The sequence below is a fragment of the Sturnus vulgaris genome, chromosome Z (genome assembly GCF_052056855.1).
Source record: "Sturnus vulgaris isolate bStuVul1 chromosome Z, bStuVul1.hap1, whole genome shotgun sequence".
NCBI lineage: Eukaryota > Metazoa > Chordata > Aves > Passeriformes > Sturnidae > Sturnus > Sturnus vulgaris.
In genome coordinates, this window is record NC_142283.1 from 79,543,537 (window position 1) to 79,567,230 (window position 23,694).

Here is a 23,694-nt window from a genome sequence, read left to right on the forward strand (position 1 = left end):
GTTTACATGCCTTAATAAACAATATTATGTTCTTACTTAACAATGTCTTATCAAATGGCCTCAATGTCTTTAAAGCTGGCTTCAGTCGTGCTGGGGGATCTGGAGGAGCGACCAGGGAAATTCCAGGATTGCTTGACAGGGGCACCGTGTGGGATAGGAACTGCATAGGCAATGTCCTGGAAGAGGCCATGAACTGCTTTGCCGAGATGCAGAGGCAGACAGAGGAGAAATTCCGCATGTGGATAGAAAAGCTAACCCGTCTTGACACGGACGAAGAAAGCAAGCAACAACTGGAGCCCAGGGAACCTAAAATCCAACTAGTTGGCCAAAGAACCCCCCCTACCACACAGTCAGGGGCTTTTGTGCAGATGCCTGATAGCCAAGTACTTCCTCAGCAGCCGTTTAATTCGTACGTGGGCTATCAAAATGCCGATGCCGCGCTAGAGTTTCCAGCGACTTTTAATAACAATTTTCCACCTGTCTTTCCAGAGAATGGGAATATGGCAGAGCCTGATCTGAATCAATCATAAACTTAAAAAAAAAAAAAATTAAAAAAGAAAAAAATCTGATCTTTGCAATCTTGATGTTATTTTGGATTCTGCTAAAAACAAGGTTTGCTTTTATCTTTGTATGTGTTTGTTTTGTTTTCTCTTTTGGGTTTTATTACCATGATATTGTTTGTTTTTCTTAATTTATAGTGAATATATGTAGTTTTAAAAAAATCACAGTACACCCACCTGCATGTGCCAGTACACACTTAAAAACACCTCTAAAGGTGTATGGGGGGAGCCACCCTAAGCTTTCATCACCAAACTCGGGGAAATATAACTTAGAATCCTTGTCTTGATACCCCAAAAGCAGTAGGGCTGTGTTTGCTACAATAGGAGCATTCAGGGTATTCATCTAGATGCCCTTTTTGCATGTTAAAACATTTATATAAGGAAATAAGTTTTATATTTAAGGTTGTAAAGTGCCCTAGAGATTCAGACTAGATACAGACCCATGACATTTCCTTAACTCTCTCTTTTGCAGCTTGAACATGCCACACGTTAGCTTCTTCATTTTTAGGCAGAACTAATAAATAAACCTAAAAATCTAGCTGTCTATAACGAGCGTGCACAGCAGATTTAATTCTTTTTTTTGTCTCCCATTCAGCAGTTCATTCCCCGTCCAGGGCTTTTATCAGTGTCGCTGCTGTGTTGCATATTTATGGAGGCAGCGTGCGCACACAGGCACATGCACACACATCTCCGTGTGCTTGGCTTGGGTGCAGATCATCTCCACCAATTCCAAGTGTCTGCCCTGCTGTTCCCTGGCTCTCAGTGGGAAGAACAAGCCCTCACCCGGGATGCCTCCTGGCACTGTCTTTCTCTCCCATGAGTCGTCCCTAACCTCGCTTATCAGCAGTCCCTAAGAGATAACTTCGGGGTGAGATGAGTCACCCCAACCTGCTTCCTCCTGTAAATACAGCCCAGCCACATCCTTCACGCTGGAATAAAAACAATCCTGCCTGCCCTCAGATAAGCAGCCATCAGGGGATGGGTTGAGCCCTGGACACGGGGATTTAAAGGAAGGCTTGATAAGCAGACACCATGGTGGTCTGGCCTGGGTCAGACCGGACCACGCGTGAACGCCACCAAAAATCATCCTTCACTTGTGATGGGGAATGCCACAGCATCAGATCCCTTTAAGCAAGGCAACAATTTGCTGTTTTGTGGGTTCTTCTTTTGTACTAATAGTTATCCTCAATAGGCAGGCTTGAAACTGTGATGTTTAAAGTAGGTTTTATTTAAACTCTATATTAGAAATATTTAATTCTTACTATTATTGCTACACACAGGGATTTTTTGGTCATCTCTCCAATAAGGCCTTCCTTCATGTGAAGTAACTTCTCTGTAGCTACCAAAAAATGTGCATTTATCATCAGGTAGAACTTGATAGAAGTTTCTAATGACAAATCAAAATTTTTACAATGGAAAATGAAAGTCTGCAGTTTAAGTAAACACTTAGGTCTCCTTTAGCTCAGTTGCTCTGCTTTTTAAACCACAGTCACTTTTTTTCCTAATTATTTTAGTTTGCTTGCTTTTCCTCCTGTTGGGAGTAGCCACAGTATCTTCTGTAGGTCAGGCTTTTTTTTATCCTCCCTCAAGTCAGTGGGAGTTTTTCCATCAATTTATGTGACAGTTTGGATCAAACCTGTAACAGGAACTCAAGAAATACTTTTTGTTATCAGTAAAATATCGACACTGGTATTTTAACATTATTCTTGTCCTAGACAGATTTTTTTAAGTATATGATGCTTTCATTAAAAAAAAAAAAAAAAAAAGGTTAGAGACCTGTGTTATTTTCAGAGTAACTATATGAAAGACTATGCAGGAGATAATTTTTAAATATTGGGATAAAGTCTTTTCAGATCGCCTTCATGCATAATTTTGATACAAAGATTTTGATACAAACTTGTTAGAAAACTCCCTTGTCTGAAATTGTGTGCATTTCAGGTAAAAGTTAAGCAAGTTGTTCTATGTTTGATTGCAGTTTAATAGCTTATCCTCATCTGTTTAAAAAGATCTTTCAGGGAAGACCATTTGTTGATAAAATATCCCCCACCAAAATGGATCCTTCTGGTGTTCACAGATATTATATTTTTATATATATATATATCTATTTATAGATATATATATATATGTGAATCTCTTTATGATGATGATGATAAGAGCAGAATATTTTAAAGCATGACAACTTTACAGATCTTCCCCTGCATGCAGAAGCAGCTTTTTGCAGTGACTGGTTTATTTTAATGTGTATGTCTGTAAGCATGCCCATAGTCTTTTTTGTAAAATAGTATAAATGGAACAATTAGGTATGTCAGAACAAATTGTGTAAGGAATTCAGTTGAACTTATTTATCTCTCAGACTGAAACGCCTTTACATATGTATCTTATAAATGGATAATAACTTAATTAGGTATGTAGCCAGTGACATTTCTGCAAATGTTCAATGTATTGGTCAAGTAGTCTTTTAAAAAGAAAAAAAAAAAATAATTCAGTGTATTAATACATGAAAATTTGTGTTTGGTTACTGGAGGCAAATATTTAAATCTTTTATTTTTTCCATCACTGCTAACTGTTATTTTCAGTGCAAGCAGCTATGAACATAACAAGCAGAGGATGGCAGAAGTTGAGCATACAGACTTTAAAGCTGTACTCTTTCTCAAGAGCTCCTAGAAGACTGAGTAATAGTTCTTATTAGATATAATTTTAACCTTATTTCCCCATGAAAGCTACCTAGTTGAAGGCTAAAAACACTTGTGCAAGATCCGTGGCTGTAAATTGTTTTGTAAATGGTAAATAATATTTCCTTTGGCCACTCTTTACACTTGGCTCAAAGCTGGAGCCAAATCTTCAGCTTTGTCACAAACCCTCTCTTTGAAATGAAAAGTGTGCACTGATGTGCACAGCTGGGTATCTGCTCCATGAGCTGAGGAATTCTGTTTGGCCTGAAACTGAGAGGGAAACCCCACCTTCCTGTGTTCAGGTGTAGCATAGCCTGCCTGGTGAAGGATTTGCCCATAAAGAGGGCAGATCAGGAAATTTGCCCATAAACAGGAGCATTTCTCTTCTTGCTCTGTGTTGTGAATCTGGAAGGGTTCAGAGCCCTGAAGGAACCAACCTCCAGGTACCAATACTAGTGATCATTCTGTGTTTTAACTGTGTGTGGCAGTCTTTGGCATCTCTTTGAGAAAACAGGTTCCCAACGCATAGTTTCAGGTTGGTTTTGGTTTTGTTTTTTTTTTGCCTCCTGGTAATATTTTCGCTGTATTTTTACAACATGGCTGCAGTTGAGTTTGTCATGATTTCCACTATAAGCTCTTATTTTCAAAGGGCTTCGACTAGAAACCCTCAGGGAGTTAAAATTTCTTCAGATGAAATTTTAACATAAATTTTTATCTCTCCCATTCTGTATCTTATGGAAACAGTCTCACTTATCTAAGACTACTTTAGAACTATCAGAAGAAAACTCATCTACTTTTCAATGCTGAGTTTCGAATGTACATTTATGCTCACATCTCATCACAGTACTTCAAAACCACCAAATTTAACAAGTAGGGGAGAAATCAGTAGGAGTTTTGCACAGACACAGAGAACCACAGATAATTTAGAGTTTCTTTAATTGCCCCAGGGTTTATACTTCAGAATGGTATAAAGAAATATTTTAGTTCCTTTAAGGAATTATACTTACGGTTTGAAAAGGTCAGATGCATCGAGTCAGGTGAGCTGGTGTAGACTGGTGTAATTCCAGAGATGATGATGGCAGTTTAGACTTAAATGGCCTGTTCACAGAATCATGGAATGGTTTGGGTTGGAAGGGACCTTAAACTCCCCCCTGCCATGGGCAGGGACACCTTCCACTACCCCGGGTTGCCCCAAGCCATGTCCAGCCTGGCCTTGGACACTTCCAGGAGCAGGGCAGCCACAGCTCCTCTGGTTCAGACTCCTATATTATCACTTTAAATATTGAATTATATGTTTTCAACATGGTGGCTGTTCCAGCTAGGAGCACTGGAGCACCTGTACAAGCCCAGAGTTGGGATTTAGCAGCCAGTGAAACACAGCAGTTTTGGTTTCACTTTTTTTGTGCAATTGCAAAAGAAGTGTAAGCCTTTATATAATGGCTCAGTTTAAATTTCACCAAATGTCAAACTGGCATTGCAGTAAAAGGATTTCCTTCTAGAATCAGTCCCTTTTTAGGAGTCCAGGGGCTTCAGTGTGAAGTGTCTTTGCAGGCTTGGCTGCAGGTTCTTGCCAAGGCATTCATGCTCCTTTCAGTAGAGATTGGTAAGGAAGGTTTTTAGGAATAAATATCTGAATGGTCAGGTTTTATTTAGAAGCAAAAAAATCATACAGCATAAAACAAACTCAAGGCAATGGAACTTTTTTCAGAATTTCTATTGCAAAAATAGTGCAGGGAAAAAAAGAGTCAAAATGTAAAGCTTTCAGTGTCATTTTTAACAGTACTAGGACAAAATAATTCAGGCAGAAATACACATTTATTTTTTTAAAATCAGTGTCTTTTAGTGTTTGTGCAGGATTGCTGGGTTATTTTATCTGAGCTGCTAGGATATAAAGACTGGAAAACCAATCTTAACTTCAATGATACGGGATTATATTTGGCAGTTGTGTTACAAATTTGGACATATTTATTATCACTGTTTTCTCTTTTAATATATTTTGTCTCTTTCTGTATCCACATACTGTATGTGGATAAATTTATAAATAATATTTCAAGGGCATTAAGAAATTAAACCTTAGTCCTATTGATAGTAGTAGAAATTTTCTACTGGTTTTAATGGGGCTAGCATTTAATCTTATTAAATATTGAACTTATTCTGCAGTTTTTTGTCCAGAGAATCCTCCAGCTGACCTTGAGGGGAGTCTTTGCCTGATGGGGGCGTGTAATTCAGGCCAGCTGAGTAGGTGTTTTTAAAATAATGGGGGTCTGCACTGTGACCACTGCAGTTACACGTGTTAGAACAAATGCACTGTGTGATTTGTACTGTAGAAGCCAAAATAATCAGGCTGACTGATAGAGATGGACAGTACCTTGCAAAACATGAAGCCAGAAAGTGGTCTTTCTCACAAATTTCATTAGTCTCTTGGAGTTAGGTCAGCAAAATGAAGGCACATGGAAAAATAGGCTTATTAAGTTAGGAGGGATTTCAAGTGCAGAGCGATGCAGCAGGGGATTAGTCTGGACCATCAGAGGCTCTATCAGTCCTTCCATGGAAAGGTGCAGTTTGTGCTTGGGAAGGTGGGATATTTTGTGCAGGGCTGCCCGTTTGCTGCCTTTTCCTAATGGAAGTTGTATTAACACAGGGAATTATTTACTCTTTTTAGCCACCATGGCTGTATAAGGGTGTGACAGTTTCCACAACCCTCCTAAGACACTTCTCCAGGTAAAACTGGGGAAGAGATCTGGTTGATATACCTGCTACCATAAATTATTGCATTGTTAGGCAGCATCACAGAAAGTAACTCCTTTAATGAGATACAAAGTGGATGTCACTTCCCAGTATTCTCAATCCATTGCCATATTCCATGTGCCTTTGCTTAACGCACAATGAAAAATGCTTTATTATCTTCATTCATAATTTGGTAAATTAAATCCAAGATATTTTCCATCTAGCCATCAAAAAGCCTGAAAGTATGAATGTTGTTCAGCAAGACTTGAATTTTTGAGATTTCTTTTCATGTGATATATTAAAAAGTATCAAGCCTGAGAGCAGATAATAATTTGATCCAGTTGTTTTGATTTTATTATTATGGTTAAAAAAAACCCCAAACAAAAGCTTTACTGTGTGAAATGAACGAAAATGTCAGGAAAGTGGATTCACTGATAAAGTTCACTTTATGATTTTAGAGAGAATGTTACACTGCTATTGTTTTTTATTGTATTTACAATGTATTATTTGCTTAACCCTGTAAATTTTGAAATGTAACTACTGTAACCTGGAATAAATAAATAAATCTAAATAGCAATGAAGTGTTTCATGTTGCTAAACAGTAGAAAAAAGCACAAATCTCCAGCTTCCACTCCCCTCTGGGAATTGTTTGAAGGTTCAGGTAGTTTGTGCCATTTGAGCTGCACATACTTTGGAAATGGCAGGTCTGGGTCATGTTTTAATTAATACCAGGTTTGTATTGCTTATCTGAAATGAAAAGGCTGTCACTTCACCCTGTAGTTTTGTGTATCAGTACTTTTTGTTTGGATCAGTAACTGATGTGTCCACTGTAAAATTATTTTGGCAAGTCACATAGGATAAATCTGTTAGGATTTGGCACACAAAATACGATTATTTTTATGATAATCATCTCACCTGAAATTTCATATCGGTAATAAAGTCCATTCTATGTTTTGTGAATCTGGAAGTGAATGCGAGTTATCTCTTAAATTTAAGCATCAAGTGTAATTGAGGGTGTTCTTAGGTCTTTCATTGTTTTAAAATGTCTCAGTATTCTCATTTGTTCCATAGAAATAAATTCAATTACAGTAGTGAGGCTGAGACCATCAGTGCCCTCGTTCACAGCCAAGGGCTGGAGGTAAGGCTGGCAGAGGCTGTGTCTCCTGGGGCTCTGTGTGTAGCCTTTTTAGCTATTGCACCTTTCCCAAAATCATTCCTAAGCACTGCTTCTAAACTCCTCAAACATTCACTAGTTAAAAATAGCCCAGTAATTGGAGGGGAATGTTGTTTTCAGCCAGGCTGAGCTCCTCTGCTCCTTAGCCTTGAGCAAGCTGCAGGCTGCTGCCTGCCTCAGTTTCCCCCGTGGACAAAAGATGTTAATAACCACCTCAGAGCTGTCCAGGATCCACTAATGGAGAGCTTTTTGTAAGAACAAAGCACTGTAATTATTGTTATTATTATTACTGTACTGTTCTGTGTGTCTTAAAACTTGGGGTGATATTCACACCTAAATATGGCTCATCTTGCAGAGACACTGATGGCTCCAGAAGGCAATTCAGACCACCAAAATTAGGCTTTTAATTTTGGATTTATTTTAATCGAGATAGTCCTCTGGAGATATCAGCCTTTTTCCCCTCTACTTGTAGAGGAAAATTTTAAATCCCATCCCTGGGGCTGGAATTCATCATGTGGAAGTCTAGCACTGTAAAATTCAAGTGCCTGGTCTAAGGTGGTGTCTAAGCCTTTTCTGTTTGCTGGGGAAGGAGGGGAGATGGTGCTCTCGATGCTCCAAGCTGAAATTTCCAGGCTGAGGTTATCTGACTCTGAGCTTCCTCTCCCTGGCTGCTGTGGGAAGGAGTTCAGGTGATGAGCTCTGCTCAGCCTGCCTCAATGTAAGAAAGATGAAGAGAAATAATGACATGTAATAATAGAATAGTTTGGGAGGAAAGAGACCTTAAGGCTCATCCCATTCCAACCCCTGCCATGGGCAGGGACACTTTTCACTATCCCAGGCTGCTCCAAGCCCTGTCCAACCTGGCCTTGGACACTGCCAGGGATCCAGGGACAGCCACAGCTGCTCTGGGCACCCTGTGCCAGGGCCTGCCCACCCTCCCAGCCAGCAATTCCTTCCCAAGATCCCATCCAGCCCTGCCCTCTGGCACTGGAAGCCATTGCCTGTGTGCTGCCCCTGCCTGCCTTGTCCCCAGTCCCTCTGCAGCTCTCCTGGAGCCCCTTCAGGCCCTGGCAGGGGCTCTGAGCTCTCCCTGGAGTCTGAACACCCACAGCTCTCAGCCTGTCCCCACATATTCCAAGGACTTAATTCCCCACTCAGGTTCTGCCATCTAATATCTTGTGTTTCCTTTGCAATGATAAACAGTCCGTGCAGTGCGGAGGGACAGTGCTTCTTGTGGAATGGCTGCTTTTAACCTACAGCTGAAATTTTACACTTGAGTTCCCCTTTTCGCTTGTGCTGCCATTATAATGAAGTAAGGGATAATAGGAGTGTGGATCTTACTGCATGGGTTAGGCTGCTGAGTGTTGAGATGTGGCTCTAAGAAAAGCAAGAGAGCAGGTAGCAGATGAGAAGTGATTCAATTTTCTGTGCTGCAAGTTTAAAATGAGAATTGCTATGTGTAGACCTGGATTTGTGCATGTGACTTCTGCTTCAGCAGTTCGGAGTGGAATTAGTTTTGATGAACTGTGTAAATTAAGGGAGAATTGGACACTTCGAAATGCTGTCCCCGTGATGACCTCTGCCTCTGAATTCTTTGGGGAAGAAAAAAAGAAAGCAGGCTTTCCCTCCCCCCTTATAGCATTAAATGTCAACAGCTGTATTTTGCTGCTGGTACTTATTAACTTTCAGCCTTGCCTTTTTCAAGCATTTATTGCTTTAGAAATGAATTAATGCTTGTCACCAGGGAAATGTACTTCTTCCAGCTACCTTGGGTCCTCAAAAGATGTAATTTTTCTAAAGTAGATAGTTTAAATTACTGACCAGGGAACCTCCTAACTGTTCTACATTAAGTCTTGGTTCTGGCATGGTTTGTATTCATGTCTGTTTTTTAATCTGTTGAAATCCTGTTAGAGTCAGTAATTATGTGTAGTGTCTCTGTTATAAAGAAAAGATGATGAATTACACCTATTGTTGTAGTTAATCCTTTTTACCTTTTCAACCTGAAAGCATTTTTTCACTTTATTTCCTAGCTGAAGCCAATTGTCATTATTTTTTGGTACCATACATTCACTTTGCATCACATCACTGGATGACAACATACTTGGCTAGGGAAGTATTATTTATTTCCAAATTTAACCACTCCTGTCCCATCCATGCAGCACTGAAAAGGAAACAGACTTTTGGGAACAGAGGATTCTTTTAAGTTATTTTTAATATGCCTTCGCTGCAACTTTCATCTAGTTGTTGCCTACAACTTCTTTATTGTTTGGTTTTGTGATGTTTTTGCTGACTTTTTTTTTAACATACATAAGCATTTATGCTTATTTCTTTTTTTATAAATATGGGGAATCTGAGGATTTGTTGCAGTTTGGTAGCCATTAGCTTGGCTTTGTTAGTTATTTACTGGTGATAGATGTGAATAAACCTGGTGTTGGGTTTCCAAATTTCCAGAACTGATCCTGAAAGGCAAGGCTGAGAAATGCAAAAATAGATCTCTGCTGTGATTGCTTTGTAAATACGCAGCTTGTTTGGGGTTCTTTTTTCCAGATTGTTAAATTGGTGGCTATTACCCTGACAAATGTAATTACAGTGTGTAAATTATATTGAAAATATTTTTGTCTGTTTGATGTATACTGAATTTAAGCTAAGTTATAAGGTGTGCTCTTTGGAAGTGTGGAAGATACAAGAGTGGAGCTACAGATAACAAGTTTATGCTTGTATTTCCTACTGATGAAGACTTTCACACAAGTTATTTCTATGGGTAGGTGATGAGAATATCACTCTGCATGTATATACATTTATTATACATTTTTGCATGATTATACATGTAGGAGTGGTACAATTTTGACTTGAGACTATTGGTGCCTTTTGTCCAAATGCAATTTTACACGTGTAGACACGTCTATCTAAAAATCAAATTTCGTTTCTGCTTTTGGAGGTCTGAGTCAGAAGCGAGAGAAACAAAGACCTGAAGGAAAAGTCCAGAGCTCCTGAAATCTTAGATAACCTGTTGAAAAAATGGTCAAATAGTCAATATTGTACTTGACCCTCGTATCTTCTGCACTCGACTGTTTATTTTTACAGCTCACATTATATATGTTCACGCTGAACTCTGATGATAAGACTGAAAGAAAACATGCCTCCCATGATTCAGTCCAGCCCTAACTTATGCGTGTAATTTAATCATCAGCTGTCACAAATAATTAACTGAACATCAGCCAGCTTAATTCTGAACTCGGTATTCCATTATTTTGTAATTGCCTTTTAAAAAGACAAAGATTGCCTTCCAGTTAATTATCAGGAATTCTGTTCCAGTCATAATCATCAGTGTTTCATGTTGCGAACAGTTTGGTCTTTAATACATTGGCATTTAACTACTCATTTATTTTTGTTGGGTCTGTTTTAAGTTTGGAATGTAACATTGTTTCATGGAATTGTTGTTTTGGAGGCAGGTCTGATCCGAAATATTTTGCGAATTTCTTCATACCTTGTTGCAAAACTGATCTTTAGTACGACTTAAGCAAAATGTCACTCTCTGATGAACTGTGTTGCTAATCACAAAGTAGAGGTTTCTGAAAATAGTCAGTTGAATTTTATTCAGGCACCAAGTTACTAAAAACACCCCCTCCAGAAAAGCCCCTTAAGCCAAAATCCACTCTAAAAACACGAGAAAAATAGTTTTTTTGAGAAGTAAATTTGAAACTTCTAGTTCATCATGTTCTGTCTTCAACAGCCACGTAAAACTCTGAAACCAATTTTTCCTAAGGCTTTTCATTCTATCCTTTATCACTTTAAAAGATTTCATTAGTCATTTTGTAACTCTGAAAGTCCTGTCTTCCTGAACACATTCTTAGTTTATGATTATTTTATATTATCCCATATTATTTTATATTATCCCATACAAGTTGTACCCTCCATGTATCCCACCCATAACAAAAGGCCCTGCAGATGTTTAGCTCCTTGGAATTAAAGAATTGCAAAGATGCTGAGCTTCAGCCCAGCCTGTGTTTCTGTCTCTTCCTCATTTGTGTGGATGAAGCCTTGGTCCAAAAAAAGTTTTGATCCTCTCGTTTGGGGAGGGGGAGCCCCAACCACTTTTCATCCACTCTGAGTCAGTGAGCTGCAGATGGGGCAAGGCATTTGAGCTAAAACACTCACATCCTCTCAGAATTGCATTATTTATCCATTCTCTCTGCTTCCACATCAATCTTTGTCTTGAATTTGCCTGGTTTTTTCCTGAGCCTCTTCTGTTTCTAGCATGCTTTCCAATTGTGATTTTCATTCATCACAAAGAATTTAGTTGATCCTAACAAAATCCTAACAAAACAGATCAAAAATAGTTTTTTATTATTCCTCAAGGACAGATTTCAGAATCACGTAAGCAATTTTATCTCCCACTTTCCTCCTTCATTTTGGTGGCCAAAAATTCATATGACAACCATGTTGAATGAAAAGCATATTTACCACTGGATAACATAATTTTGTTTCTTGTTATTCTTGATCTTAAAAAAAAAAACAACAAACACCACCAAAAACCATTTCAATTTTGAAAAATCCTCCTGCCCTTAACAGGTGAATGTTATGAAAGGAAAGTTGCCTAATGTTAAATTTATTGTCACTGAATCAGTTTTAAGAAAAAGCTACTTTTATTCAATCAACCCTATAATAATGTAAGCTGTCACTTGACTTTTGTAAAATTCTCTAGATAAATATCTTGTCTGCCCAATTTAATGTCCTGTAATTTACTATTTTTTTTATTTTAAACTGGAGGTTTTATCCTTTAAAGATTGTAAATGTAACATTGTCAGATATGGATTTGTTTATGTGTTAATGTAAAAGACAGTACACAAATAACTGGTACTCTGATAAAGGTGTGTTTCTGACACTTGTGTTTTCTGTGTATGCAAAGGTCAAAATGTCTCTGTAATCTCAGCCTGTGTTCATTAACTGAAGTTTAATAATTCATACAGTTTGCCACTTTGTAACTTTAAGAGCTTCTTGTAGGATGTTGCATTAATCCTTAAACAAATTATTTGTATTTTTTGAGGTGTTCTTTCAGTCTGTGGTGATTTCTAACCCGTGTTGCTTTTCTCCCCTGCAGATGGACCCCCTGTTGTGGCTCACTATGATATATCAGACACAAACTCAGACCCAGAAGTGGTAAATGTGGACAATCTGTTGGCGGCTGCAGTAGTTCAAGAGCACAATAATTCTTTAGGAAATCAAGACTCAGGATCTGCCTGGAGAACCAGAGGGCTGCTGAATGAAATGAGTGCTGATACAGGTTTGTTTAAATTCTCTGACATTTGTGCCAGCAGTTGGTGTCTCTCCCTTTCTTGTTTTCAGTATTTTTATAGTTTATACAGCTGTAAAAGCTCCCTGTGTGGATTTTGTGAGAGGACAGGACAGGTGCTTATTAAAAAGGTATGACATTTACTCCAAAATACAAGTGATAAAAATTGAAAAATATTCCTGCAATATATTTTTTACACTAATTTTCTTAACTACTTTTCTTCTTCTTCTTCTTTTTCTTCTAATTACTGCAGGGAACTTACAGGTCTGGGGTTTTGGTGGTGGGGTTCTTTTAAATGAAAGTGACCTAATCTTATCACTGAATGATTGATTATGACAACTCATGCCACCAGCTAGTCAACTGCACCTAATCTCATTTTCAGTATTGGGATTGCCTGTGTATGTCCTTTTTTAAATTTTTTTTTTAAATTTGTCTCTTATTATCTCTAAAATACAAGCATTAGTTCTTCCCATATTCCAGCTGCATTTCTAATACCCCTTAGAAAACTGGACAGTGTTTTGGATGTTAGCAGGGATTATTATTATGTTTCCCAAAGGTCTCCTGCCACAGGGCACCCACATGGGGAGTGTTGTGGTGGCTGTGAGCTGCTTTTCACTGTCTATAAGGCTTAAAGAAATGCAGTTAGGTGGTGCTTTGTAAAGAGATGTTCCATTACTAAGGAGTCTACAAGTCCACGATTTGAGTATGAGATTCTCTGTGCCTTATTTTCACTGTGGTCTGTGCCTGGATGTTGTCCCAGCCTTTCTGAAGCTTGCCTTTGTTCTCCAAGCTCACTGGTATTTTTTGCAGGACAGCAGCTAACTGATAGATATTTGACTCCTAGCAGCCCCTTTATTAAGGGATTTATTAAACAATTAGAACAGCTGAAATCACCTGTATTGCATAGCCCTGAAGGATCAGTACACCAAATAAATGTAAAGAAATAAAAAGTAATGGTTCTTACCAAGCTTTCTTCCACTTTTCTCTTAAAATGCTGCAGTGCGGGTAGAATTTTTTTTTTCCTTCTTCTACGTATATCCAAGGGGACTTGAAGGCAAAAGAAAACTGGGAATATCAAGAGACTTCTTCATCCTTGGGAATGTTCATATGGATTTGGCTCTGGTGCTATGGCCATGTCAGCAGCTGAAAGGATGAATCTCTTTTTGATCATGCATACACCTTACCCTGCAGCCTCTGTACACATTTGACTGCACCTCTGCCAGTGCTGGCCTTTTCCTACCAGGTCTAGGGTTGCACACTGGGAAAGCAGAATTTTCAAATCTTGCATCTGGTTCACAAGTGTAATCTTCAGCCAGTATCTGGTTTAGCAGACCTTAAAGAATGTGTTCCCATGGGAAAAAAACAACATAAGCACCCCTATCAAAGTGAAAAATCTTATTACTCTATCACATCTTTGTGCATGGGCAAATATTTGGGGCTGTTTTGCAAGCCCTGGTGGTGTAGGGCAAACAAAACATCACTTTGGGTGTCATCCTAATGTTCGTGCAAAGAAATTAACAGCGTGGGCATGTTATTGGGCATGAAATTTGTATGGCCAGAGGCTGTAAATCTGTCTGTGCTTGATCCTGATTAACACTCAGCTACTCTTGCAGTATTTACTCTCCTAATCATGGTTTCACTACTGCTAATTATCTTTTTGTTGCCTGAACTTAAAGCTATGGTAATATGTGGAAGCTCTTTTGGGACTCAGATTTGTACCCCTAGGGATATCTTTGGGGCTGTGTAGGAGCTGGTCTGCTTTGCTCCTTTGCCAGACATTACCCTGTCAAGAAAATGAAGGGTGGTTAGACATTAAAACAAGCTACTGTGGCCATCCCATTTCACCCCCTGCCATACCAGAAACACCTTCCACTATCCCAGGCTGCTCCAAGCCCTGTCCAGCCTGGCCTTGGACACTGCCAGGGATCCAGGGGCAGCCACAGCTGCTCTGGGCACCCTGTGCCAGGGCCTGCCCACCCTCATGGGGAAGAATTTCTCCCCAGTGTCCAATCCAGCCCTGTCCTCTGGCAATGTGAAGCCTCCAGCAAGCAAATCAAAGCCTCTGAGCACTTTCATTTCATGAAAGTCATTTCAGTCTGCCCAGCCACTTCTATTAAAGAAGTACCCCTGACCCACTTTTGGGCTTTCTGGCAGTCACTGATGTTTGCCAAGAAATGTTCAGCTGAACTGCAATACTAGGAAGAGACTGTCTGGGCTATTAATTTGTTTTAAGTTCACCTGATAAATATTATTTTTTGTCTTTTGAGGTGGAAACTCCTCCTTCAGATATCTAGCAGCAGGTGTGTTTCCTTCCCTTGCTAACCCTAATCCAGTCACCAAGGGTCTTGGCTTTCCAAAAACTGAACATGCAGCATGGTCTCTGCTCCTCCAGGAGAGCTGCAGAGGGACTGGGGACAAGGCAGGCAGGGACAGCACACAGGCAATGGCTTCCAGTGCCAGAGGGCAGGGCTGGATGGGATCTTGGGAAGGAATTGCTGGCTGGGAGGGTGGGCAGGCCCTGGCACAGGGTGCCCAGAGCAGCTGTGGCTGCCCCTGGATCCCTGGCAGTGTCCAAGGCCAGGCTGGACTTTGGGGTTTGGAGCAGCCTGGGACAGTGAAAAGTGTCCCTGCCCATGGCAGGGGGTGACACTGGATGAGGTTTTAAGATCCCTTTCAACTCAAACCATTCTATAATTCTATTTGCATGCATCTTTCCCACGTGCTTAAAGCAGTCATTAGAAAGCTTCCCTGGCACTTATTTCAAGTTTTATTTCTTCTCTCTGGTTCCTTTTAATCTCCCTGGGGGTATAATCAGTTCTGCGTTTACACACCTTTGAAATCCTGTGGATCATTATTGCTTCTCCTCCTCCTCTCATCGTTGAGGAGCTGTCCACTCAAACTAGATACACATAAAATATTCACCAACTCTCAAATTTCCTGTTCAACAAATGACTCTTCCCCTGTGTAGTACAGCTGAGCAAGTGGTTTTTCAGGAGTAAGTAGTATCAGCTACTTCACGGCTGCCCAGCATCCCTCAGGCTAATCATAAAGAGAAGACAGTGGAATTAATCATCTCTTTTTCCTGGGGAAAAAAAAAGAGTAGAAGTTATATCTTTTAATTAATTGATTTTTCAAGAAGTCTATTTTCTGTGAGAGAAATAATAATTTTGGCTGTTTTATGTTTCCCATGCAAGTATGACTCAACACAGATTCACTAATTGGGGTGAAGAACCTTCTTAGCAGCACTTGGCAGAAAAGGCAAAAACATGCCACACTTGCTGTTAGTATTTAGAGAGGGCTTGTGGTTTGACTGACTGACAAACTGGATGTCATTAAGGAACTGTAATAAAAAAACAGCACTGCTGCATATGGTTTAAGAAAACGCCTTTTTCAAGTATTTGTATTCATGTTAGAGCAGATGTGTGAAACATCACTGCCAGAAACTGATGGGTTTGCTATTTTTTCGCTGACCAGCTTCTCCTAGTTTTTATTTAAAGAAATTAAATTAATTTTCCTTGGTGTGTGGGATGTTTCTGTCCAGACTGTAGGCTTTTTTTTGTCATAGTATCATTCTGTTTGCTTAGATTGTTTTCTTTCTTAATGTTCAAGAGGTTTGGGGACAGTCTGACTCTTAGCACTGCCATAACATTTCAGCTGGCAATTCTAGTTGTTCTTGGTGCAACAGTCAGGCTTTGTTCACATTTGTGTGGCAGCACCATCACCAGAGCTACTGACACTGGCTAAATCCAGTGGTTTTCATGTACCAGATATAAGTTGTGAGTTGAAAAACTTGGTCTAACGAGATTTGCTAATCTCAGTGTTGTTTTGGTTTTTTTGTTAGGTTGGGAAACTCCTTTTCCAGCTGATTTCTGAGTCACATAAGCTGTTAAACACTGTCTGTATTTCCATTTTCCCCATCTGTAGGTCGTTTGGATCCAGGCTTCCTTTCAGGTGACAAAACCTGTTGTGGTAATGCCCAGGCCAATGAAGAAATTAACATTGCCTCTTCTGACAGCGAAGTGGAGATTGTTGGAGTTCAGGAACATGCCAGGTATGAATTATTTTTTCTTGTTCTAATATTACTTTCATTTTATGAGAATGTCTGTATTACCAAAATCAATAAAGAAAGAACTGCTGGCCTTCACTTATGTAGTTACCCATCTGAGTGATGCCTAAAAGGCAGCAAATGTTGCATTTTTTTTCTGTTTTGCTGGTCATGTTGATGTCAGAATGTGTTTTTCTTTAGAAACTGACCAACTTGATAGTTATTCAGATTAAAGCTGTGATTCAATATCAAACATTAACTGTCTAAAGATGTGTGGTATAAAAATACCAAATATTGAGATACTAAGTGTATGTACATCAGAAATTCAGATTTTAAAGGAATACGTGAGTATGCAAATAACTAAGTGAAAACCTTTATGTGGATTCTTGTTTCCTTTCAAAATATTAAGTTTTCTATCAGCTTCCACTTTAATTATTAAACAGTAGGAGTAAAAATACTATCATTTTTGCAATGGCTAATGTCATAAGATAGCCCCTTTAGGTTAAAAAATGCAATCATATTGAATTTTAGGTTTATTTAAAGATTCAAGAGAGGTCAAAGTAGAAGAGGGTAAGGGTGCCAGAGGTTTCTCTCTCAGTCAGAAACCTGTGCATCTGTTCTTCTTGGTAGGCATTTTTTTATGTTACTCTTTATCTTTAGTCCGGGGTCTTTCCTTGTCTTAAAATATTATGAAGCAGTTGATTAAAACCAACATTTTCTAATAGTGTGGAGTGTGAATTTAGTAGAATATAACTGAGTTAAAACGGTACATAGACAAGCTCCTTCCAAAATTTCCTGCTGCCTAGTGGGTGCTTGGAGGCAGAAAAGGGGTGCACGGAACAGAATTCCTTGTCCCTACACTGCATCTTTTTGAGGAAAGAAGAAGGAAGGTGTGCAGGACCCAATTTCCCGGGCAGGAAACTTCATGGATAATGCTGTTGGATGTGAAAAAAGGGAAATTTTCAGGTCCAGAAAGGGGATAGAGTCTTAGCTTTTGGAGCAGTGAGAAAGTCCTTGCATGACCAACTCTTTTGGAAGATGGTAATTCCTTTAGGAAGCAGCTCTCCTGGCTGCTCATGCAGCAGAACCCAGGGCTTGGAGGGTCTCTGTGCTGATGGTAAGGGGTGTGGATTCACCCTCCAGCACTGGCTGGTGTAAATCTGTGCAGCACTGCACACAGGACCCCTGTGCTTCTGTCTCCTCTTTGCAACCTGTCCATGCTGCTGCCTCGACAGTTCTCACCCTCTATGGGAATGGAAGCCTGAGCTAAATGCAAAGCTGCTGTTTAAATTGAGTTTTAGTAGATATGGACTGAAATAATTTCAGCAAATCAGACTAAAAGCACTATTCTGTGCTTTTCTTTGTTCCTGTACCCATCTCCCACAGACCAGTGTTTACTGCCTCCCTTGAATATTCACTCACACATTTAAATTTTTGAATCCTATTTAGAGCTTTATTTCTCTTGCAGGTCTAGGCTTGCAGTTATGAAGTATTGATGGGCTTCTGTTAGGGTTGTCATTTGGACAAGGGTTAGGATTTTGATCAGTATTTTCTGCTTGCTTAGTTAGTGTGGTGTTTGGATCCTGGTTTTTATCATGCTCCCTGTTCCATGTCATCATTGATCTGGTGTGAGTTGTGACACCCTGGAGTTCGTCCATCATTTGTAGTTACTTAGATTCTTAATGAATTAATGCTGTTTCTCATCACTGGGATATTCCTTGGCATCTGCTTAGGACACCAAGTCATATTTTTCAGCTTGTTTAGTTTTTCACCAGTAGAATTTTTTTTTAATTGTGCATGCATATAAACCAGTTTTCATCTAGTTTTTCCTAGGAGGTTTTTTATTTTCTTTTACTGCCTTTACTTAGTATCTTCCCTTAGCTTCAGATTAGAATCATGTTCCCTGAGCTGATGTTTCACTGAACATTTTGCTGTTGGCTGCTTCTGTGACTAGTTTGAGGATGAACACTTAATTTTCCAATTTTTTTAAATTTTCCGTGATTTTCTGTGATACACTTTATGGCTTGGTTTTCGTCATCTTCAGGGAGAAAAGTTAGTTTTGCCTAAACACTGAGAATGGTGCACCATTCTTAGAATGGTGCACCACAGTCCCTGAGACCAAACATTATATTTAATTTGCTCTGCCTACAAGCTTTTCTTGCCAGTTATGCTTAAAAATATTTCTCCTTACAAGAAAGCTTTAAAAGAAAGAAATCCTGTACATTTGTTAGAGTTCCAGGTTCTTATTGCTAATTTTTTGTGGATATATAGTTTAACTATGTGTTTTTATGACTGAAGAAGTAGTAAAAGAACCATTCTGAACATCACATCTAAACCTAAGCAGCGTATCCGAGAAGGCAATGAGACATTTATATTCAGAGAATTTACAGCTCAGAGAATGAGATTTTTCATTTTATTTCATGAAACTCCAACCAGAACCAAGAGAGCTGAGCATAACCTAAGTAGTTTTGGAGAAAATAAATAGCATAGACTTAAATTGGAATAAATAAAATGTAAATGTCAGGGATATTTGATCAGTCCAGGAAATCTGAGTTCCTGAAATACATGTGCCTTCACAAAGAAATGGGAAAAAGTTTCCCCAGCAGCCAGAACACTTTGTGTTTATCCATGCAGCCAGGAGCAGCTACAGCCACCACCAGTGCTTACAAGAGCAAAACAATTTTTGGAGCACTAGGTATCAAGTTTTATTAGTCCCTGTGTAGGATTTACAGCTGGAAATGGAGTGATCATCCAAAAGCCTCCAGTAAATTCCTGTCATCACTTCATCATACACAAAATTATTCTCCCTTTCATTTTGCATTTATTTTTTTCTAATTGCTCATAACTTGTGCTTCATTTGTCATGTATCTACTGTGGAAACAATAGGTAAAAATGCTATTTGAATAGGTACCTGTGTATCACGCTTCAGCAGGGCACTGGAGCCTTATCTTCAAATGCACCTTTTAGTCTCATTGTCTGTAGTCACTTAAAGCTTAAATGTTTTGCTGAAGTGGAGCTGAACTGTTGTCAGTGAGCATTTCCCAGCATGTTTGTAATTTTCAGTTAAAAAGACCAAAACAAAAAAAATCAGACATAACGGTTGTAATAACATAATTAGCACAATCTCTTTTGCAATTACTGTCATGAAAGTATCATTATCTCCTTGCTTTAATATGGCTTTGATTTAATATTCCAATATAGCAATAGGCAGCCTCACTTCAATTTTTTCTCTTTTTCAAAAGTCCAATGGGTAAAGCTCCATCGGGAAACTGTGCATGGTACTACACATTGTGAGGCAGGCTTCCTCAAGACCCTTGGGATGCATGCACATATTTTTTAAGGAAGATCACATTACACCCACTGGCATTCCTTTAGAATCATTAAATCCCCACCAAATCCCCCAAATTTGAATTTAGCTTTGTTCACTGGGCGTTTGAGACGCCACGAGTGGAGAATCCAGTCTGGAGAGGGACGTGCTAACCAGGTAGTGCTAAAACACTGGAGGTGGGGATGTGGCCGAGCTGAGCAGTGTCCCTGACTCTGTGTGTGTGTGTCCCTGTCCTCCCTGCAGGTGTGTGCATCCCAGGGGAGGGGTGATCCAGAGCGTGTCCTCCTGGAAGCGCGGCTCGCCGTTCGGGAGCGCCCAGCCCGCGCAGCCATGGACAGCAGTGGCTCCCCAGCAGAACTGGTCCTCGCCCCCAGAAGTGGTGGACCTCACTCTGGACGAGGACACCAGGCGTAAATACCTCCTGTGAGGCCGTGTCACTGTGCTCTGCCCCCCTGCCACCCCACCTTCCCTGGCACAGAAGTCGAGTGGTTAAAGCATCACCTCCGGAGGCCCCGTCCTCGGCACCACAGAGCCCAAACCCTGGCGTCTCTCCACGTCCACAGGAATGTAGGCTGATTTCAGTATCTCTTCCAATGGTTTTGCCTTCTCCAAGGAGGATTCCTGCCCAGAATTAACAGCACCAAGTTTAAAACACGTCTGCAGTTACTAACGTGTGCGTGTGTATCTAACAAAATAACTGCGTGCGAGTGTACGTCCTGCCACCCTCCCCACCTCCAGGACATTTTTAATTTATCAGTATCTTGAGTTTGTTAGTAGAAGTTAGTGTGTTGCTGTGTGAGCATCAATGATTTTGAGAAATGCTGTGTCCTCACTGATTTCAGCAGAACTGGGGGGTATTCAACACTTCCAAAATTTGGGCCAGGAGTATTTTTTTTTACCCGAGCTGATTTGGTTATGTTACCAGCAGGAGGGATTGTCTTTAATGCAAACGGCCCGTAACAAATGCACTGAACAGCTTTTAATTAAAATGTTTTTATTTTCAATGGGATTTATAGTTTATACTCTTCAGTGCTGAGTCTTCTGTCTACTTGACTACTGTGTTTCACTGGTCAATTCCCACAGCTTGGAATGGCTAAAATAGTAATAGTAGTGACTTAGGAACAGCTGAACATTGCAAAAGCACAGGAGAAGTTAATAAAAAGGCCCAGCATCCCTCTCCTTTTTAATTATAGCTGAACTTTCCTACCTTTCTCTAAGTCTTGCCTGGAGTAGTTGAAGGAGAGGAATGAAATGCTTTAGTCATAGCCCCCATCTCTACTGCTGCTTGTTTGTGTAATTCACCATCTCAGAAAATAAAAAAACAAATCCCAAGCAAATTCCAGAGCTGCAGCCTGGCAAGGGGATGTTCAGCTGGGACATGTTTCTGGAATTTGTGGGGTCACTCAAGTGCTTAAAACTCTGTCCTAAAAGATGTTGCAGGATCAGGGTTGGAAACTAAGGTTGTGGGTTTTAATTTTTTTTTATTTTTATTTTTTAAATCAGTAATCTGCACCATTTCACTGGGTTTCATTCATGTCTCTCATGCTAGTTTTGGAAATGCCAAGATTCAGGAAACACTTTCTACCAGAATATTTACCAAAATCAGTAGAACTACTCACTTCAGTGGGCTGCACTTTCTGTGGTGTATATGGAAATTCCTGCCCCTCATCTGTAATTTTGAGCCCTTCCCAAGGCAAAAACCAAAGATTAGACTTTAAAAAGATGATATTATTCACTTCACATGTCTACTGTGCAATTGAAACATTCCTTCATATTCCAGGTGTTTCTATTAGGAATTTTGTACAGCTCTGCCATTAGATTTTTTACTATTTAAGGCTGAACAGGGCGGGTCAGGACATAGAAAGTTCTGCTTTCCTTTGTGTCGGCTGTTTTCAAAATTTATTTGGCTTCCCATAATTTTATCTGTGGGCAAAATGAAAAAAATTATCATAGAGTTACCTGTGTTGTCACATAAAGGAAAAACAGCCCAGCAGGGGGGTAGAGTTAGTAATAAACATCTGTTTCTTCCATAAGCAGAACAGTTCATACTGCACTTTACAGAACAGCTAGGTAAGGATTGATATTCCCATTTCCAGCTTTCTAGAACATTGAACATAAGTGTCTTGCTTGGCCAGAAGAATATCTGTGGTGTTTTTTAGTGACCAATTCCTTTCTGTGAGAGGGAGGAAGGGAAGGAGGAAGAGAGGGAGAGAGGGGAGCATTTCCCTGTTGGCCCCACAGCAGGGAAAGGCTCCGTGCTGCTCTGCCCATCCTTTCTCCTCCTGTTCCCATCAGCTGTGGGCCCACACACCTGCTGGAAAGGTAACTTTGGAACAGCCACCTCCACTCCTGTGGCTGCTGCTTCCCATTTCACAGAGTCTCCTGAAGATGGGATGTGAAGAAAGCTGCAGGGACCCCGTTTGCAGTCCTTCCATGAAAAGAAAAATGCAAACTAGCTCTCCTTGTTTTCCAGTTTGTATATGATGTGACTTCCATGTGTACATAAAGACGACTGCCTCCTAACCAAACTTCCTCCAATTGTGCACTGTGTTTGTTTAAACAGCTCATGTATGGTAGTCTGATGCAGGTTTTCTTTTATTTAAAACACTATGTTATTTTCTCTTAACAATTTCAAGGCTAGTGATCTGAAAAACGCAATCACTGGATGTAGGATGTCGGAAATGGTTTGGTTTCTTTTTTTTTAATTTTTTTTTTTTTTTAACTTCTGTGTTTTAAAAAGAGCAAAAATGTGCCTGGGTGGTTTTTGCTCTTCTCAGCAGGAAAGATAAAAGTTAGCCATTGTATGGCTGAGAACCAATGCACTTGGGGCCTGGTCCAGAACCCACTGGGGTCGGTGTGGGGCTGCCCATCGACCTCGGTGTGCATTGGCTCGAGCCCTTCAGGGTTTAGCAGATTTCCTGAATTGCTGGAGTATGAACTTGGAATCTTCTATAGTGAAGACAAATCATTGCTCAGAATATAAATGTTTGAAACGTGCGGCTCTAGTTAAAAATAAAATTTGATTCCTCTCAACACTCACTATTTAGTTCTCATTTTCCATCTAGTATTTAATGGTCTTTGGAGAGAAATAATAATAAAACAGAGTGTTATATATATATATATATAAATATATATATTTTTGGTGCAAGATGAGACCTTCTGTTTTTTGAAACAAGTCTGTAGCATAAAGGTTAAACTATTTTAAGATGAAATAAAATAGAGTGTATTATTTAAACAATATCAATTTGTTGGGTTTTTTTTTTCTTCCACTTCCATCAAATTTGGATGTTTACTGCTGTTTGTCACATCTCCAAATTAAATCCGTGAATTCTGGGTTACGATTGGTGAAATTCAGCACTGTTTCTTGCTGTAACACATTTAATTTTGCACATCCAGATTGTGATTTCCTGGCTGCAAAACTTTCCTTTTATGTCGGACCAGGGCAGCACCAACACCTCTCCCTGTAGTGTTGGTGCCAGGGGCTGTGCAGGTACCAGTGACAAGTGGCTGCTGCCCATCACAGAATGCCAAGACAGTTTGGTTTGGGTTGGAAAGGACGTTCAAGCCCATCCAGTGCCACCTCTGCCACGGCAGGGACACCTTCCACTGTCCCAGGCTGCTCCAAGCCCTGTCCAGCCTGGCCGTGGACACTGCCAGGGATCCAGGGGCAGCCACAGCTGCTCTGGGCACCCTGTGCCAGGGCCTGCCCACCCTCCCAGCCAGCAATTCCTTCCCAAGATCCCATCCAGCCCTGCCCTCTGGCACTGGAAGCCATTGCCTGTGTGCTGTCCCTGCCTGCCTTGTCCCCAGTCCCTCTGCAGCTCTCCTGGAGCCCCTTCAGGCCCTGGCAGGGGCTCTGAGCTCTCCCTGGAGCCTTCTCTTGTGCAGCTGAGCA

At 40.1% G+C, this 23,694-nt stretch overlaps 1 protein-coding gene across 2 annotated transcripts in view; it reads left to right on the forward strand.

The window, feature by feature from the left end:
* Positions 1-23,037, forward strand: part of ARK2N (arkadia (RNF111) N-terminal like PKA signaling regulator 2N) — a 44,528-nt gene extending 21,491 nt beyond the window's left edge. The window contains exons 3-5 of one of the 2 annotated variants that reach the window (XM_014894859.2): positions 12,235-12,417; positions 16,351-16,477; positions 20,043-23,037. In XM_014894859.2, the coding sequence (XP_014750345.2) occupies positions 12,235-12,417; positions 16,351-16,477; positions 20,043-20,226 (494 nt within the window). In that variant the 3' untranslated portion in view covers positions 20,227-23,037. Of the gene's footprint in view, positions 1-75; positions 6,537-12,234; positions 12,418-16,350; positions 16,478-20,042 lie in introns of those variants that run through there. The other variant, XM_088157332.1, reaches the window with a different exon arrangement.
* Positions 23,038-23,694: the final 657 nt, after the last annotated feature.